Raw genomic sequence first — 20683 nt, forward strand, 5'->3', positions numbered from 1 at the left:
GGCATGCTGAGTGACTCCATCCAGGTCTCCTAAGCAACCAAATTGGCCTGGTTGCTAGGGAGGGTAGAGTCACATGGGGTAACCTCCTTGTGATCACTATAATGTGGTTCGTTCTCGGTGGGGTGTGTGGTGAGTTGAGCGTGGTTGCCACAGTGGATGGCATGAAGCCTCCACACGCACCGTGTCTCCGTGGCAATGCGCTTAACAAGCCACGTGATAAGATGCGTGGGTTGATGGTCTCAGACGCAGAGACAACTGGGATTCGTCCACCACCTGGACTGAGGTGAATCACTACGCGACCACGAGGACTTAAAAGCACACTGGGAATTGGGCATTCCAAATTGGGAGAAAAAGGGGAGAAAATCCCCCCAAAAATATAAAAAATAAATATATAATCACATTTACTTCTATCAGAGGATATAAGGCACATCACAGTCCTTAACCAGCAGTCTAACCCACATGTTTCTTCAATGTTCTCTTTTCAGCCCCAAACCACCACCACCCGATGGCATTAAATCCAACCCCTCCAAACGACACAGGGATCGGCTGAACAGCGAATTGGACAAGCTGACTAAACTCTTGCCCTTCTCAGAGGACATCCGTGCACGGCTGGACAAACTGTCGGTCCTTCGACTCAGTGTTGGATACCTGAAGGTCAAGAGCTTCTTCAATGGTGAGCTCAGAAGCTTTTGCCATGTTTTAGCTTTCTTAAAATCAACATAACATCAAAATTTACCTCATTTATCTAATACTCGTACTTGGTCTTATTGAGCACGATTCATCAGTGCATGTTATTCCAAAGACAACAAATGTTTGTTTTAATATTCTTTCATCAAAGTCTAACAACTTTCTCAGCCTCTGAAATGAATTTTGTTTTTGGATGACATTATCAATGCCGAAAAAATCTTTTTACTCTCCAGTTGATTGTCGATTGGTGAAATGTGAAAAATCTACATTTTTGTTACTTAGTTTAAACATCCTATTTTACTCCAATAAGCCACATTATTGAAGTAAAAAGGGCTGCATGTGCTGTTTTAATGTTGACTTTAAATTTAAACACATTTGTTTTGTTTTTAATATCTATGAAGATTGCCTTTTTACTACTTTTATGAGGGTAAAAAAGACAGGTAATGATTGGGAGATGAGGGGGCAACAGAATCGGGAAAGGTTATGAGCCAGATTAAAACTCAAACTCATGTTACCTGCATGTGAGCGCCATGGCTCAAAATGTCAAAACTAGCAATGCATCGATATATCAGCCAATCATCAGTATCGGCCAATACCGATAAAAGCAATTATCTGCACTACTGCCATCGGCCGATAGTTTAAAAACAGCCTTTGTTTAAATTTCTTTCGAAGTTGTCTAACTAATTTATAGTGATTTGAAACAAGGTAGCATAAAACAAGCAGAACCACCAAACTCTCGGTATCCACAAATTTTGTATCGTTCATTCCTCATCAGAACATGTGTGCTAACCACTAAGCCAAAATTCTATAGATGATAGAAAAATAGATGTTACGGTCAGTGAATAATAGTTGCATCCCCTGTCAATTTGAGTTAAATTGACATTGAACTTAATTTCTTAAGTTCAGTGTCGCATTGAAACTCTCATTGAACATTTAACTTAATTTCCTTTTTTTATTTATTTCTTTTTTCCCTTTTTCTCCCAATTTGGAATGCCCAATTCCCAATGTGCTTTTAAGTCCTCGTGGTCACGTAGTGATTCGCCTCAGTCCAGGTGGCGGGGGACGAATCCCAGTTGTCTCCACGTCTGAGACCGTCAACCCACGCATCTTATCACGTGGCTTGTTGAGCGTGTTGCCACAGAGACATAGTGCATGTGGAGGCTTCACGCCATCAACCGCGGCAACCACGCTCAACTCACCACGCGCCCCACCGAGAACGAACCACATTATAGCGACCACGAGGAGTTTACCCCATGTGACTCTACCCTCCTTAGCAACCGGGCCAATTTGGTTGCATAGGAGACCTGGATGGAGTCACACAGCACGCCCTGGGATTCGAGCTAGCGAACTCCAGGGGTGGTAGCAGCGTCTTTTACCACTGAGCTACCCAGGCCCCATTTAACTTAATTTCTTAAGTTCAATGACGCAACTAAAAGTTGATGCCCTCTCTACCACATGAGAGGAAAAAGGAGACATGATGTGGCTTCCTTCTTAGCACTTCCACATATCACCCTCGATCACGACCGCTTGATGGTTTTCGAGATGGCATATCTGTGAATATACTTCTCAGAACTATGATTCAGTCTCAGTTTAATGGTATTTTCCCTTATTAGATTCTGGAGCCTTTTGAATAGTGCTACTGAATTGTTTACATCCACAATTTACCAAACGATCCATGTCACATGGAAGACTGACATGAAACTTGTGACCTTAGCAGTCATGTTTGTTATTTCTGGGGAAATTAACAAGGGAGCTGATGGATCACATGACAAATTGTACTCTGGGTTTGGGTCCTTAACTCACTAAAAGACATGCTTTGCTTTCATTTAACTTTTTTCTATCTAAAAGTTTTTGTAAATTGGTTCTCAGCTAGAATATCCATAATCTTTTTGATACATTTTTTTTCTCCAAATTATACATTTTTACTTCAGATCTTCAGCCAATAAAGGTTTATTTGTTTGTGTATCTTTGGAAAAAAGTGTCACAGAAATATCTCGACATGACCTTGCAAGGAGTTGCGTAGGATCTTCTCATGGAAGTAATCCAGAGGGTTTCTAAGAATAAAACTGAGGCAAACTTCTCAACGGAAGTTCAAATCAGTAATTCCCATAATAAAACGATTTGTATTGTTAGTCTGAAAGATATATGAAATTGTTTTCCAGAGAAATAAAATATTTTATACCCACAAACCATTATGTTTCTAACCAATAGATGACATTTTCAGTTTTGGGTGAACTTTCCCTTTAAGAAAGTATCACTTCATCCCTTTAAGAAGTTATAACTTCATTCCTTTAAGAAGATATCACTTCTAGATGATCATGCAAGGGTAATGGATGTGTTGCTTTTCAGGGTTTACCAATGTGCACTTCACTCACCTGTCTTTCCTTGATCATGCTTAAGTTTTTATCAGACAATATTTGGATATAGGATTGATTTAGCCACCATAAAAAAGAAAGAGTGTAGGTAACCACTGAAGGTGGCTCTGCTTTTCATCTCCAACACCAAGATGTCCATTGAAATAACACTTGTCTGCATTGACCTTTCTATTTGTACCAATAGTCAAGTCAGAATTCTTTATCTCTGGCTCCATTATCTTGTCTTTTGAACATGAAAGTGGCAGAAAACATGTGTCTTCAACTGTTTAGCTGAGTAAGCATGGCAGCTATGAAGTCTATGCAGAGAATTCCATTGTGAAAAGAAACAGGGCCTTGTTTAAAAATTTGTTTGGAGTAATCTTGGCACCATCAGAGGGCAAGTTGGAAGACAAACAGGCAAGCTTGGTGTGGTTATTGCTGAATCAGACAATATGAAGTTCCTGGCACCATCACGGACTCCCCACCTTGTTCTGTCACGCTGAGTCCATCCGAACGAACATGCAAACACTGCATTTGCTGGGAACTTGCCCACTCTGAATGGGGATTTAATAGATGAGCTGGTAACAGTATAAAAAGGGTAAGAATTCGAAGTGGTGGATTTTTTTGTACTACTTCAAAGTATTGCACTATTTTATTGCACAATACTTTAGCGACATTCTAATGTCAAGAATGATAACTTTTAGTTATATTTAGTAACATTGAAGTCATAGTGGTCAGGGGGAGTTTAGAAAAGTTATATTTCAAAGTATTGCGATATTTTATCTCCCAATACTTCATCGATGTTCTAATGGCAAGAATTAATATTTAAAATTGCATTAGTCATTGCAGTCAACATTTTTTTTAATACTATTTCAAAGTATTGAGATATTTTGTCTCACAATACATTATCGATATTCTAACAGCCATAATTATTTTAGTTTTGTAATAGTCATTGCAGTCAAGGGGGATTTTTAAATACTATTTCAAAGTATTGCAATATTTTCTCTCACAATACCTCATCGATATTCTAACGGCAAGAATTTTTAGTTACATAATAGATATTGCTGTCAACGGGGTTCCCTCACATTGTTTTGTTTTTTTTGTATTACTATGTGCTACTTCTGTGACTGCTATGAAGTCACGCAAGTGTAAAAATTTTTTGCTCAAAGAATGAAGTCCAATGAAAATTAATGAGAAATTACTAAAAGGTTGCAACACTTCACAGATTCGAATTGCAATACAATAAACATAATCGCAATATCATTGCATTGCGACCCAGATGTCAATTTTACTTATAATATTGTACAGCCAGGTCTCTTCTGTTTCCCAACCCTGGCCAGAATGCTGGTGTGTTTGTAGGACAGAAGGTCTTATCCAGTGTCATATCAAAAGTTTGCCGACCTATCATCATTCCACTGCCAGACTAGAACTTCCCTTTCCTTTGATGAACTGGCTGTGTATTGTGTGGAAATTCATCATATATTTTCCTTTTTTTCTCCTCCACCCTTTATTATTCATCTGAAATTGGTCCTCCAAACAAACAGACCATCAAAAGCTTGGCAGAGGCTCAAATGTGCCAGCCCACCCCCAGCTAAGTTTCTTTTGATTGTTCTTCTAAAACAGCAACAATTAGAAACAGGCATTTGGGGCAGAGCAAAAGAAAGAGAGAGAACGACAAAGAAAGACAGTCCAAGGGTTAGTTCACCCAAAATAAAAATTCTCTCATAATTTACCCTCATGCCATCCCAGATGTGTATGACTTTCTTGCTTCTGCAGAGCACACAAAGATTTTTAGAAAAATATCTCAGCTCTGTAGGTCCATACAATGCAAGTGAATGGGTGCCAAAATCCAGAAAGGCAGCATAAAAGTACTCCAGGCAACTCTGGTGGTTAAATCCATATCTTCTGAAGCAATCTGATAGGTGTGGGTGAGAAACAAATCAATATTTAAGTCATTTGTCCTTTACTTTCACTTTCTCCTTCTATTTTTGATGATTCACATTCTTCGTGCATATCGCCCCCCTACTGGGCAGAGAGGAGAATTTATGACAAAAAATTACTTAAATATTGATCTGTTTCTCACCAACATCTATCATATTGTGTCTGAACAAATGGATTTAACCACTGGAGTCATATAGATTACTTTTATGCTCCTTTTTTGTGGATTTTGGAGCTCCAAAATTGGACCTACAGAGCTGAAATATTCTTCTAAAAATCTTCATTTGTGTTCTGCAGAAGAAAGAAAGTCATACACATCTGGGATGCCAGGAGGGTGAGTAAATAATGACAGAATTTATTTTTTTTGGTGGCTATTTTTGACCTGCCCTCAAAATTCGCAGCTGCATCAAGCACTTCTCACTCTTAAGAGGCTGAAAAAAACTGAACCGAATGTGTCAATGTGCAATTGTTTTTGTGGAACTTCCATAGTACCCTGAAGTGTGAAGCTGCGAGATGCAAAACATGATACCCTTATAAACAAATAGTATCTGGTTATATATGTTTGTGTGTATGTATGTACATGTGAAGGCCTATATATACAGTATATACAGTTGAAGTCTGAAGTTTACATACACCTTAGCCAAATACATTTAAACTCAGTTTTTCAATTCCTGACATTTAATCATAGAAAACATTCCCTGTCTTAGGTCAGTTAGGATCACTACTTTATTTTAAGAATGTGAAATGTCAGAATAATAATAGAGAGATTTATTTCAGCATTTATTTATTTCATTACATTCCCAGTGGGTCAGAAGTTTACATACACTTAGTTAGTATTAGCTTTAACTTCCTGGCTGATGTCTTGAGATGTTGCTTTGATATATCCACATGATTTTCCTTCCTCATGATGCCATCCATTTTTTGAAGTGCACCAGTCCCTCCTGCAGCAAAGCATCCCCACAACATGATGCGTGGCTTCTTCCTTGCTGAGCAGCGTTTCAGGTTATGTTGATATAGGACTCGTTTTACTGTGGATATAGATACTTGTCTACCTGTTTCCTCCAGCATCTCCACAAGGTCCTTTGCTGTTGTTCTGGGATTGATTTGCACTTTTCACACCAAACTACGTTCAGCTCTAGGAGACAGAATGCATCTCCTTCCTGAGCGGTATGATGGCTGCGTGGTCCCATGGTGTTTATACTTGTGTACTATTGTTTGTACAGATGAACGTGGTACCTAAAGGCATTTGGAAATTGCTCCCAAGTATGAACCAGACTTATGGAGGTCCACAATTTTTTTTCTGAGGTCTTGGCTGATTTCTTTAGATTTTCCCATGGTGTCAAGCAAAGAGGCACTGAGTTTGAAGGTAGGCCTTAAAATACATCCACAGGTACACCTCCAATTCAGTACACCTCCTATCAGAAGCTAATTGGCTAATTGTCTAAAGGCTTGACATCATTTCCTGGAATTTTCCAAGCCGCTTAAAGGCACAGGTAACTTAGTGTATGTAAACTTCTGACCTACTGGAATTGTGATATAGTCAATTAAAAGTGAAGACATTTGTCTGTTAACAATTGTTGGAAAAATTACTTGTGTCATGCACAAAGTAGATGTCCTAAACGACTTGCCAAAACTATAGTTTGCTAATATTAAATATGTGGAGTAGTTAAAAAGTGAGTTTTAATTTCTCCAGCCTAAGTGTATGTAAACTTCTGACTTCAACTGTATATATATATATATATATATATATATATATATATATATATATTGCCAGGCACTGGACTGGGCACTCCTTCACTTTCTGTAAATAATTACTGCAAAATCAGGAAATAACATCTCAGGAGCGTTTTGATGCGGTACGGTGAGCTTGAATTGGCCCAGGCTGAGCTATTTTCAGTCCCTCTCAAAGAGTATTAACTGGATCAAGGCAGCGAGTTCAGTAAATCTTTTATCAGAATGGCTATTTTCATCACTGGTTGTGAAGCGGGGCGAGAGGCGTGCCCAGGGCTACGGGTTCCTCTCCATCTGGCTTCTAGCAGGTCCGACAGTGCCTTTGTAGAGAATGGGTCTTCTGTTGGTGTCCTCTGACCATCCGAGGTTGTAGAGACAGAGGGAGAAGAGAATAACCTTAAAGAATCTGAGAAGAGCTGCGAGATTCATTCCCACGGCGAGACGCACAAACGGCGCATTGTGTGAGCTGCACTGTATTGATGAGGGTCAGGTCTGGAGGAGTCACTGCATAGATCGTTCCTTGTCTGAAGTGCAATGTGATGTGGTATTGGTCTGGCTCAGATCTGACCTTAGGGATGAATCCAGACCACTATTGTGGCGCCTGGAGTATGGTGGAAAGACGGAGAGAGACAGACCAAAAGATCCCTGTTAAGAGAGTTTTACATTTGTTTCTTGTTCGTCTTACATTTACATGTAATCACTGAGCAGACACTTTTATACAAAGTGACTTGCAAATGTGGAACAACACAAGCTATTCATACAATATCTGCAGTATCACGCTGCAAAATTTCAAGAGTGATCTCAAATTGTATAGAAACTAGAGCAGATGAAATGCAGAAAAGTGCCTTTTTAATGGTTGTTGGATAGTTACAGAAAGGTTTCGCAAAAATTCTGGAGTGCCAAATATCTCAAAATTGTTAAATATTTGAATAAATCATATTAAAGTTTTTTTTTTAACTATTAAATAATTAATTGAAACATTTAAATCACTAAATCAATAAATGTACCCTAAATATTTCAGTTTAGCAGGTTTGGATACATTTTTAACTTCCCATTACATTTGGGTTTATTTTCATTTATGCACGAGCTTTGTTCTTGTTATTTTCTAATTTTGGCTCACTAATGGTTCGTTCACACAGAACACATTCTTTTGTTTAAAATGGTAGATGCAGCACAACGAATAGCATGCAGGTGACTCGAGACATTACTAAATGTCAAAAAAAATGCTGAACTCATGGCAGGAGACACTGAAAAATCAGCAAATTGTCTAGCGCCCGTTGACATCGAAAAACAGTGTAGACAAATGTGAAAATGGTTGTATGTGAACGGCCCCTAGAAATCGATTTTGAAAGGTGACACCCACTGTGTGACGCGTCGATATCCGTAACCCTGAACATGAAAAGACGTGAAGCTCATGTTGAAAATCGACCCAAATCAAATGGAAGGATTTAATTATTTAGATTCAAATATATTTCATTATGTATTTCACAGTTGATTTCAAATCGAAGGAAAGTCATACGGTTGTCTACAGCTGTTTCTTCAAGTAGAAGTTGGAAGCTCAAGAGAACATGAATGATCTGGAAAGCGATTTTGTGCCTCATTGTGAAAGAACCGCCAGGCGTTTTGCCCTTTCAAGTTCCAAATACATGTTCCTTTGCCTCTACCCTATTCAAAGCTTGTAGCCTCACACTCTGGCTCGCTGTCTCTGTTTCTGAGCTGTAGTTTCATCAATGCTTATCTATGTAGAGATCGCCATGTTTCTGACAGTAAATAGATGGCAGGGCTGAGGGAGGGAGGAGTTTGCGCTCGGAGCCCTGAGACATTCCGGCACGCTATGGGGGCTCTGCAGGTGGTGGAGCACTCCTGGCCAGTTGGGGACTCTCACATAAAATCTGTCTTTACAAGACTATACAGGAACGTACAAATTTCTTTTTAAAAAGCTGTCTACTTTAGTGTTCTTACCTTTGCTGGAGTAAAAGGCTAGTATGTGTAATGTGGATAGTATGCAAATTTTCATTATGCATAGAATACCCGGATGACCTACTACATTCCCCAAAATGTGAAGTGTGATGAATGAACCAGAAGTAATAATGTGCAACAGTGCCCGCCCACTTTTTCCCCATTAATTTTTTCCGTAGGGATTCCAAAAATTCCTCCATAAAAGAGTTCTAATCCATTAACCAAACCAACCAGCTCCAACATTACAAACTTTGATTTGAAGCAAAATTGTATTTGAAAAATCTGACAAAAAGACAAAGGTACAAGACTGTGTACGTAACATCTTTAATGAGGGAATGAACTACAATCCCATGAAGCATTGTGAATAACGTAATTGAATTACAACAATGGAAAAATACAAAACTATTGATTTAAAGTTGTTGATCAGATTTATATAAACAATATTTGTTAAGTTTTGCAAACTATTCAGATATATACAAATACTATATAAGTACTTTGGGAGTGTAGGGAGACCGACTTGATTGTGATTCGCAGTGTGTCATGGAAATGGAAGGTAACTGAAGAGCTCTTTTGGTGCGCTTTGTTGACCATAATTCTCTGATTGGTGGATCTTACTCCATGCAAGATAAGGGGCAGTGTAGATATTCAGCACAATTCTGCTATTAAATGTGGTTTTAAAAAAATATATATGTTGAAAAAAAAAAACGTGGACTGAAGGCTTCAGAAGAAGCATATATACCATTGATTTAACAACCTCAGAATAATGCCCAGTCTTACTATTTTTAAAAAGTAGTTTGCAGTATTAGTTGAAGCTAGTATTCCATTCCAAACATGAAATTGACCCCATTCCTACTTGTTGCTGGGTCTTTATCCAGCCTGTTGTCGTTTACCAATTCGCTCTTCCCTTCCATTTGTGCATTTAGCTACATGTCTTCTCCAGATGTTTATAGTGTTTGTGATCTGTGGGAGTGTACAGTTGGAGAGCAGGCCAGGTCAGAAACATGTCTTCCCTAAAGCAACATAGCCGTACAAACAAACCAGACCTCTGCAAGGCCACAAAGGTTTTGGTTTCTGTTTTCCTTCTATCTCCATTTATGATGGAGCAGCTTCTCAAAAGACACTTCTACATCTTATTTAAACCTCAGTGTTTTTCAGAGGCCTATCGACTCCAGTTAGACCTTCGGTGCTAAACACCAGATTTCACTTTTATTTATTTTTTTAAGTCATGAAAGCAACATACACTATTATTCTGCTTGAGGTTTCGTTTTCCCAGTACTTATTTGATTTTTTGTTTTGTTTTGGGGGTGTTTTCGGTCTGCTATTGTCCTCGGTCAGAGGAGTTTGCCTGCCCTTTCTTTTGTTGATTGGAGACAAGACAGATGGACTCGAAACATCAATATTTGTGTTGGCGTGAGTCAATGGAGACCAACACCAGTGGCTTTGGAAAGTAAGAACAGAGAGAGCAAAGATGAGCCTCACTTTAACAGTGTGATATTCAGCCCATCTTACCAGATGACGCGACCTGCCGCATTTCTGAATACGAGAGCGTGCTATTTTTTTGCCTCTTTGATGTGCTTATTTAGTCATCAGTCTTGCCACAAAGCAACGAGCACAGCAAGGGGTCTCAATCTGATCTTGTTCGTGCATGGGTTTACATTATGCCCTGTTACTTTGATGTACTAATTCAAGAGACAAACGCATTTATCTTGTTTTTGCAGGGCTGTAGGCCTCATTTAACTCAAAGCATTACATTTTTCTTAAGGTAATTCTACAAACCACACTGGGGAACCGCAAGAAATGAGTTAGTGGTGCATTATTTCACATTAACTAGATGAAATCGCATTTAACTCAAGGTTGTGAATCTGTTAATATTTTACTGTACATAACAGTTTTGCAGTTTTATTGTGACCTGCTGACAATACAACACAAAGGCTAGGCTACGCAGAGTGTGGAAGTAGGTTGACAGGATGCAATAAAATCGAGCTTAATTTTTTACATTTTGTAAGTTGTTCCAGTGCCAATTCGGGTGGTATCTTGCAATCCAAATGGTTGGATGGTGCAAAATATTCATCAGCAATGTAAAAAGTGACTTTCAGTTCGGGGCAGCAACAGCGCTCAATACCGTTTTAATAGGATTTGGGGACCTGTGCACTCTATGCCCTTATTACGTCAAAATCAGGTAGACCAAGCACAATTATATTCTGAAGCTGAACACATGGGTCTTGAGACACAAGGCAAACTGTTTTTCACTTGACACACTGTCTTAAAAGTGCAACACTCATGCTGTGAGATGCTGACGAAACAGTGAGACGTGATGCAGTGGCCCAAGACGACAGTTTGATTTGCAGTATGTCTAGATAGACCACTAATTTAAAAAAGTTGCAAAAGCAGAATTCATCCTGACTCGATTGTGTAGAACATGCATACAATTATTATTGTGTAATGTTGCAACAATTGTTGTAACTGTGGTCTTACAATTTACACTGAAATTTGTTCTACTCTTGTATTCTGAATGAAGCCCAGCGAGTTTCCGACAGTTCTGTTTTCTTGTGCAATATTGTTAAGTTACCTAGTAGGCCCAGCTCAGTGCAGCTAAATGCATTAATTTTGCTACATTTATGCCTCTGGTTCGCACCTGAACTCCGTTTTCCTCCATAAACAGTCCTTATTACTGCATACTTTGGAAAACGATGTCATTAGAAAACTGAAAATGGCGTTTTCAAATGGAAACGGATTACCTGTTTACATTTTTTATGCTCACAGATACACATACACACATCTTCTCCTCATCAACATGTTTCCTGAGACACTCTGAAATACCATCATAATAAGGCTCTTTGTAGATGTGTTGCCTGAGGTAATTTCTCATTCAGGTGATGCTGCCTCTATTTCTATCCTGGCACACGTAACCTCTTTTACCCAGTAGCATTTTATGCAAACCAGGTCGCCCACTAATACTAAACGTACTTTTTTTTTTTCATTCAAATCCACAGTGTATCACTTTCATGACCCATCGTTTAGATACACATCTGTGTAAAGCAGGGTTCCTCAATAGGCGGCCCACGGGCCAGATCCGGCCCGCGAGAGACAACTGTTTGGCCCGCGCCAAAGACCTGATCAAATCTGTGACGATTTTGCGAGACGAACCTCCGATGAAACACACACAGAGTCCGTGAAAAATAAAAACCAAACACAATTTCACCCTCGTACAGTAGGCGGCGTTGTTGCTGTTCTACAAACATTTTCCCAGTCTCCTGCCCTGCCCAGCTGTGAATGCTAGATGAACGCTGTTAAGGCATTTATTTACCTATTTTATGTTCTTTCCATGGTGTTGACGCATGTTGCATAAATATCATCCTGTTAATATTTGAACATGTATTTTGCTATGAGTAAACGGACTCCTGAACCCAACTACTCTTTTTATAATGTCTGGATTAATGCTTGGATAATATAACACAAGGTTCTGTGATACAAATACACTTGCACAACAGTGCACATTTAGAATAACATGTGGGGGGCCTGGGTAGTTCAGTGGTAAAATTCGCTGGCTACCACCCCTGGAGTTCGCTAGTTCGAATCCCAGGGTGTGCTGTGTAACTCCAGCCAGGTCTCCTAAGCAACCAAATTGGCCCGGTTGCTAGGGAGGGTAGAGTCACATGGGGTAACCTCCTCGTGGTCGCTATAATGTGATTCGTTCACGGTGGGGCGTGTGGTGAGTTGAGCGTGGTTGCCGCGGTGGATGGCATGAAGCATCCACACGCGCTATGTCTCAGTGGCAACGTGCTCAACAAGCCACGTGATAAGATGCGCGGGTTGACGGTCTCAGACGCGGAGGCAACTGGGATTCGTCCTCTGCCACCCAGACTGAGGCGAATCACTATGCAACTACGGGGACTTAGAGCGCATTGGGAATTGGGCATTCCAAATTTGGGAGAAAAAGGGGAAAAATCCAAAAAAATAAAAAAAAATAACATGTATAGTACAGTACAGAATACGATGCATAGAACTAATATTAAAAATAAGAAGTCACTGGCTCACAGTCTTTTTTGAAATTATTGCAATACTTTGTTATATTTTCCTCGCAATAAAAATAGCAGTGTGGTTCTGAAGTTCGTTTGTGTACAGTAAAATATTGCATGTAAAGTTTCTTTTTATGGGATATTTTTACTACGAACTTAGTGCAAACGAATTGCCGAACCTCTCTGCTATTTATAATGCCAGGAGAATATGATATACATTAAATAATGTATATTAAGACAAAACACCATAAGCAGCCTTTCAAAAACAGACCAGGTATTTGCAGTACAAACGGTTCAATTATATAATTTTCGGGGGTGCCAGCTGCACCTACATCTGTGAGTCATCGTTTTCTACAATGAATATCATCAAGAACCAGGATAGTGCACATTTTGATCAGTGTCTCAGGATTGCTACAGCAGAGTAAAGTCCCAACATCAGAGGTTGCTTCAGCCCATCGCTGTCACTTCTCTCATTGAATGGGGAGTATATGTCAATTAATAAAGGAACAGTTTGACCCCCATTAATCAAAGGAAGAACAGTAACAATATTAATGCTAACAGGTCTAATAACTGAATTTAGAATTAGGGAAAGTGCAGGGAGTAGGTCCCATTTGGAGAGGAGCAGGAACGGTTCCATGGAGAACATGGAGATCCAGATTGTTCATTAAAGTTTTTTGTTTTTCATTATTCCATTCAGTCTTTATTATTGTCATTTTCTTTCAACAGGCAAAGTTGTGTAGTTTTGTTTTTCTGTATACAAACAAAATGTTCATAATTGTTCATAATTGGCCCTTGGCTTTGTATTGTTGACAGAATATGGCCCTTGGTGAAAACTAATTGGGGAACCCTGGTGTAAGGCAAAACTCCCACAAGCAAGTCACAACCACACGTGGTTAAAACATGCTGTTTTTTTTTACACCCACTAGAAAAAGAGAAACTTCGAAGCTGCAGTGCTAATCTAAAGGGGCAAACTCGCAACAAGAAAAAAAACTTCCACGTTGTCGCCCCACACTTGAGGTGGACATAGCATCAACAAGCAAGCCTATCTGCAACCAAAGACGGAGCTTTTAAGATACTCACAGTCAAAACACAAAACTCTGCTACTCAAGTGGAGACAGGCCCAAGAATGATAAAGAGCCAGGATAAATTTGTTGTCTCTTTCGCGAGAAGCCTCGAGATTAAGCTAATGCCACAAAGCCTTGGTGGTTTGAAAATAAATAGAAAGCTTATGCCATTCACCTGGCACCTCATATGTGTGTCACGATGAGTGAGAGAAAACAAAGTGGGAGGGTGTGAATGAAAAACAAATCTTTCGTGACATCTTCGAGAAGTGATTCATGTGCTAGCCGTATGAGTAATCTCGTAATTCCAGGTTGTAGCTCTTTTCAAACAGACAGTAACATGCAGACACAGTCAAAAATTTCACATGTGTGGTATGTTGTGCTTGACACCAAACGGTCTGCTGTATTCGTAGTGTGCATGAGAGTCACCTGTGTATCACTGGGCAAGAGAGTCAGCGCAGATCTGTCACCAGATGTTAGCGGCTAAGTGTTAGGCTAGCTTGCAGCTACTAAAACACGCCGCCACACAGCAGATTTGGGTTTGATCCAGTAGAGCTGAGCCAATGATGGGGGAAGTGGTCATCTTCATGCTATCAGTCATTTTTCATAAGTGAATTGCTACAGATACAAAATAGTATTGAAGGATGGTAGTTTTTATTAATACATTTTATTAACCTTTAGCTTTGTGACAATTTACCCTATTCCTTACACAGTAGCCTTAGGGTAACTGTGGCATTTGTAGTTAGATAATCTTAACCACATGTAAAACTATGGATAGCACCTCATTACAATAGAAACATATTTATTTATTTATTATCATGTATTCCTAAGGGTCTTGTTAAAACTGAACTGGAAACTTTTTAACCATGTCTTTATCATTTATTTTTGGTACTTTTCAAATGCCTTACAGTATACATTATTTTTTTAGATTTGACTGTTTTAGCCTTGTCCCAGACCCAGACTTGCATGTATGAAAATCCATTATAAAAATACAGTTGATCAAAGTTTTAAAGATGTAAAAATCGAATTAAAGTGTGAAATAAACTTAAACCATTTCAGTATTCATTGTGTGTAAATGTTTATTATCGTTTCTTTTCAAACATTACAACTGTCCCACCGTTCCCAGATAGAACACGTACATCTCCAAGATGTCTGTTTTAGATCGTTTCACCTGGAAAGCATCGCATTCTAATTAACATCTGCTAAACATCTTAAAAAGATCAGATTTACATACGTTCTGAATCGTAAATATCTCAAAGACATCAGATGAATGTCTTATTGACATCCGAGAGGAAACGTCATATAGATGTACTGCAGATGAGCAAACAACATAAAAATACATCTTCCAGATGTAAACACACACATCAAACAGACGTCTGGGTGATGTATGTGTGCTATCAAGGCTGTGGCGTCATTTCCACCACACCAAACAAATTTGCCACAGTTTTATGCAGACATATCTCAAAAGCTAGTCCTCTTGTTTACAGAGTCTACAAAAGTGCCAGTGAAGAGCATGCTTAAAGCTGAAGAAAGTAATTTCTGTGCCACCAAACGGAATTGCATAAATAAACGTTGTCTTCAAAACAGCTTTCACGTGTGCCGTTGGTCAAACAAAGAGATAGTCCCATCCCCAACTCATGCCATTGGTTGAGTAACGTTGTTGGGGCGGGTCTAAGCGGGTTGCTCAAAATATACAGAGCGATTTTAAAAGCGCCACAGAAACACAGTGCTTTACCTATGAATGTCTAACTTACAGTTGTCTCTGTATATTAAGCTGGAATAGGACAAAGTATTTTAACACAGAAAAAGTTAAGCTTTGAGAGTGAAATATGAGACATGTGATGTTTGAAGAAAACAAAGAAAAATCTAGGTAACTATCACTTGAGCAGTGTAATTTTATTGGGCGTCATTTCCAATCAAGCTGCTATTTTGTCAAATTATGCAAAAGGTGTGAAAGTATTGTGTGTATTTAGGATACTTAAACTGCTAGTTATCAAATTAGCCGTAGCAAGACAAAGGAGGTGACCATTTTATTTCAAAAACGTTAGAAATGTAATTTCCATCACTATCATTTCCACTACAGAATTCTTTGAAACACAATACAGTATGTGAGATGTGCTGGAAATGGCACCGTGGTGGGAATTTTCATGCCTTTCAGTAAAAGTTAGTAGAGAAATGTTTAACGAGACTTTACTTTCTAGAAATACACCATTCTAAAAGTGACCGAAGTTGAAGAAACACTGCTATACAAAATAAGTTCCAAAATAGTACCATGTAAATACCATAGTACAAAGGAAATGGTAATTCAGTACCTGGTATATCAGTGTACTATGTTATTGCCATCTGATACCCTCTTTGTATGATGCTAGTGCCGCAGTACTTTAGTGTAAGAGATCCCTTTGCTCTTCTAATAGGTTAATAAGTACAAATCTGCTTTTTCATTAAATAAACCACACTACAATTAGTGTTGCTGTGGAACATACAGGATTTACAGTTAGTGTTTCCATAGTGAAACCATAGTAAATTTGTGCTCAACCATCAGGTAATCATCTCCAGACTTCAAAGTTCATTTCTGAACATCAAAATGTTCATGCTGTGAATCTTTTGGCTTTTGTGGGCTTTTAACATTGTGCGGTGATAGCCTGGGGGCGGCAGTGCTGACCATATTGGAAAAGGAACCAATGACTGCTTTTTCATTTCCCAATCCTTAACTTATATATGCTCACACATGTATTGGAACGTGCATGGTTGGATCACTTGGCATCCTAACCAAGAGAAACCTGTTAAACGTGTTGCTTAATTTCCTCTTTGCACACAGGAAGTGCCCTTTGTTCAGAAAGAGAGAAGGTGAGATAGCGAATGAAAGTGGAGTCCTTTGCTTCTTTGTCATGTGACACATTTTAGTCTTTTAGTACACCTTAAAGGGATAGTTTACCCTAAACTTTACTCACACTAAGACAGAAAAAGAGAGTGAAACAAAAAAAGAGACTGGGAAAGGAGGTGGAAGATTGAGAGAAAAAGAGAAAGGAAAGGGAGGCCCTTTGGGTGGGGGATCAGCATTATCTGGGGTTTCGAAGAGGAAAAAGATGTTTCCTGATACTCTTCCACTTTGGCCTGTGCCTGAAATATGGTCAAGACACTGTTTTTGACCAACATTTCCCACAATTTCAGAAGTTTTTTCATAACTCTCAAAAATAAGAACGTAAGACTTGTGTTGCAGGAAATAAAGCTCTTTCAGCTTCAGCGAGCATTAGTGAAAGATACAAGCTGGTGAAAGGGCAGTTCTGTAATTATTAGCCTACTTGTTGACTTATCATTTGGTGCTTTAGGGTATTTTTTTATCCAGAGTAGGTTGAAGGTTACTACTTGCAACAACAACTCTTGAGCAACTCTAAGAAAACTTTCCTGCATCTAAACCTACAAATGTTTCATTAACAGCTTGTTGATCATTGAGGTACACCTTTAATTATAATTGATGTTCAGTGCATGTGTAGATGTCTGTGGTTGTCAATGATAACTATAGTAGTTTCTCAGTCTTTTACACCTTTGTTGTTTTAAGCTCATCGGAAAGTGATCCTTCGAATCGCGAGAACAGGAAATTACCAGAAACATCAAGGACTCTCCTTCTGCCTGCATTTGAACCAACAATCACCTCAGCTATTTAGCCATTAAGGCCAAAAGATACTTCGGTTTTCCGCGTGCATGTGTGGTGTAGTGTAGTGTGCATGCGTTGAATGTGTATGTATGGGCTCACTGTCAAAAAAGTATACTTTTAAAGACTGAGCACTCGACCATGCATGAGTTGAAATGACAAGCAGAAAATCTAAGTATCCACTAGTTTTCCTTTGCATTATTATCTCAAAGGCTTGACCATTAGGTTATATTCCTAATTGTCATATTAACTCAGAACTATTTAGGATCCCCAGAGAAGACAGTTGCAAAACATTTTTCAGTTTACGGTCTTAGGTACCTGCTTGCTTTGCGCAAGCGTCAACAAAAGATACAAACTGGCAAAGGGCAGTTTTGCAATTATTTGCCTACTTGTTTGATTTTTCTTTACTGTCATCAGGTACTTTTACGCAAAGGAAAACATTATTACCACAGCTACTTGAACATTAGGTTACATCCGTAACTGTTACATTATCTCAAAACAATTTTGGATCACCATGGAAGAGTGTTGCAAATTGTTTCTTCAGTTTATGCTCTAAAATACCAGCTTGTGCATTGAGCGAGCATCAACGAAAGATTCAAACAGTTGAAAGGGCAGATTTGCAATCATTAGCCTACTTGTTGACGTGTCATTTTCTGTCATCAGGTACTTTTTCGAGAAGGAAAACTTTACGCTATTACCTCAGCTACTAGACCATTAGGCCAGAGATTTGAGATATCTGAGATATCAACATCTGCATCTTTACTATAGGAGAGAGCATAACGGTCAACTTGGACCACGTGAGTCTTCTAAGCCAATCATATAATTGCCCTCACGTCAAGGTTACTGCGTTCAGAGTGTTACGAGAGAAATTCACAGTTTGCGGAGGCCATAAAAATGAATGGGTTGAGCCATAAACCAAAACCTACCTGACGCAAAAGAAGACCATGACTTCTCTAACATCAATTTTAATGTAGTAATCTCAACACCATAATTCACTCCAAAAGGATTGTTTATTGTAAAACATGTTGAAAATTAGTTTGGTCAGTTCATTAAGTGATGAGCTGTTTCCTCACAAAAGCAGTTTATTCAGCCTACAGAAGCATCTCCTCCATAGACATCCATTCAAAAAGAATGGCCTCTGGTCTCCTCGGCAGTGTCGCGTTGTTTTGCTAACCTTGTAGGCTCCCGCTTGCTATAGGGGTTTTCGATTTTCCGCATTCTAGACAGGCTTAAAGCTTATGTGCCATAACAATACGCCAGGCATCAATGGTGGCCATTGACAACTTTCATAATATTTTTGTTTTTACACCTAGCTTTTATCAATGTCTATTTGTTTACAAACTCTGCAGTCATTAGCTTATCAGGAAGTGTTCCTTCACATCGTGGGAGCGGAAAAATTACCAGAAACTTCAACACTCTGTCCCTTCTGAATGATAGTTTACAGAACAAGTTGACAAGGAGAGTTTACTGTCAGTTTATCTGAGGTGACAAGCACTCTAGCACATTGTCAAGAAGATTTTTACCGTTCTCACATTACCGCCCCATCTCTGCTCGCTTCCTTCTTACACAAAAAAGATCATAAGGACTTTCAAATGATCCATTTTATTTGTGGAAAGCAAGCTTTTCCGTCATAAGTAAAAAATATAAATAAAAATGGATCCTTTGAGAATTGAGAAAGACTATTCATCTGAAGTAGTTAAAGGTGAATTGTATAATTTCTGTAACATTAGCATCACCAAACGGAATTGCAAAAAAATCCGCCTAGAGCCGTGGCTGATACCTACTAATTCCTTTGTGCCATTGGGGAAAATGTGATGGAAGACAACAGGGTTAAATGACACTAAAACCTAAGCCAAAAAAATGAAACAAAAAACAGTAGACTCCCAGTGTGAGAGGTTGTTAACGAGAAGGAAGAAAGGGGGGAAAGGCAAGCGCAAGAACAATATCAGCATTGTGAGGCAAGACAGATAAAGAAAGCTGGTTTTCTTTGGACGATTTCCTGCCCGAGCGGACCCGAGAGGTCATTGAACGCCCCTCACTCTGCACTCTTTCTTTTGAGGTGTCTTCCGTTCCTTTCTCTCCCTTTGTCACCTGTCTGCAACTCTCTCTCCTTGTTTCGCTATCTAATGAGAGTTGTGTCTGCGTTTTGCATTTTCATTCATGCTGCAAAGTGTACAAGAAGAGATAGACTTAACTTTCTGTTTACTGAGGTGAAGGGCGACATTTGTGTGTGCATGTGTTTTTTGGGTTTGTATGTCAAAATATCGAAACATCCTTAAGAACAAAGTTACTTAATGCAAAATAGATGTTAAAAGTTTTCAGAGTATGTTTTTTGGAGTTATTTAGGTACATTTTTTTCTCTCTTTGATTAAAGCAAATGGGTCATGGACAAATAAGGTTGTTTGATGCCATAAAAAAACAGATGTGCCAAGTTGGTAGAAATGTAATCTTTGTGTCCCTGTTTAAAAAATATATATTTATAGCATTTTCGACAAAAAAAGGATTAATGATTTAAAAATGTCAAGTAGCGCAACCATCAACATATTAAACATATTAAACGTATTAAAATACTTTCCTTGCACCTTGAATGCACATGAGCATACACAGCTTGATCAGTAATTTAAATGAAGATTTCAGACATATTTTTCATAAGTTTATAAGTTACCAAAAGTTTTATGAGGGTCTAAATCTCTCTGTTTTATGGTTTTCTTATCACATGACAATACAATGGCTACCTGCATGTTGGTTACATCACCTGACTTCGTTTTGGTGGATAAATAATAATTAATAATTGTTTGAATTAAATTGATAGATTAGTAATATTTTGTAACAAAATTGTTACACTGCTACTACTTTTAAAATAAATAATAAAGTAAATTTAATTTTAAAAATATTTTTTTTTCCATCAGAAACACCACTTCATACATTTTTTACTAGCATATATATATATATATATATACACAGTACTGTGCAAAAGTCTTAGGCACTTGTGAAAAATGTTGCATAGTGTGGATGTCTTCAAGAATAATGACATAAATAGTTTTCATTTATCACTTAATGTCATACAAAGTCCAGTAAACATAAAAAAGCTAAATCAATATTCGGTGTGACCACCTTTGCCTTCAAAACAGCCCCAATTCTCCTAGGTACACCTGGACACAGTTTTTCTTGGTTGTTGGCAGATAGGATGTTCCAAGCTTCTTGGAGAAGAACTGTGGTGAATTCTATCTATTTAGGCTGTCTCAATTGCGTCTGTCTCTTCATGTAATCTCAGACTGACAC

The 20683-nt window shown here is 38.6% G+C and overlaps 1 protein-coding gene across 1 annotated transcript in view; it reads left to right on the plus strand.

Moving 5' to 3' along the window:
• Positions 1–20683, plus strand: part of LOC127438764 (aryl hydrocarbon receptor-like) — a 91322-nt gene that overhangs the window by 11834 nt on the left and 58805 nt on the right. Inside the window, exon 2 of the mRNA XM_051694601.1 lies at positions 486–673. Coding sequence (XP_051550561.1) covers positions 486–673 — 188 coding nt within the window. The remainder of the gene's footprint in view (positions 1–485; positions 674–20683) is intronic.

This window comes from Myxocyprinus asiaticus, chromosome 50, assembly GCF_019703515.2.
Source record: "Myxocyprinus asiaticus isolate MX2 ecotype Aquarium Trade chromosome 50, UBuf_Myxa_2, whole genome shotgun sequence".
NCBI classification, from domain to species: Eukaryota; Metazoa; Chordata; class Actinopteri; order Cypriniformes; family Catostomidae; genus Myxocyprinus; species Myxocyprinus asiaticus.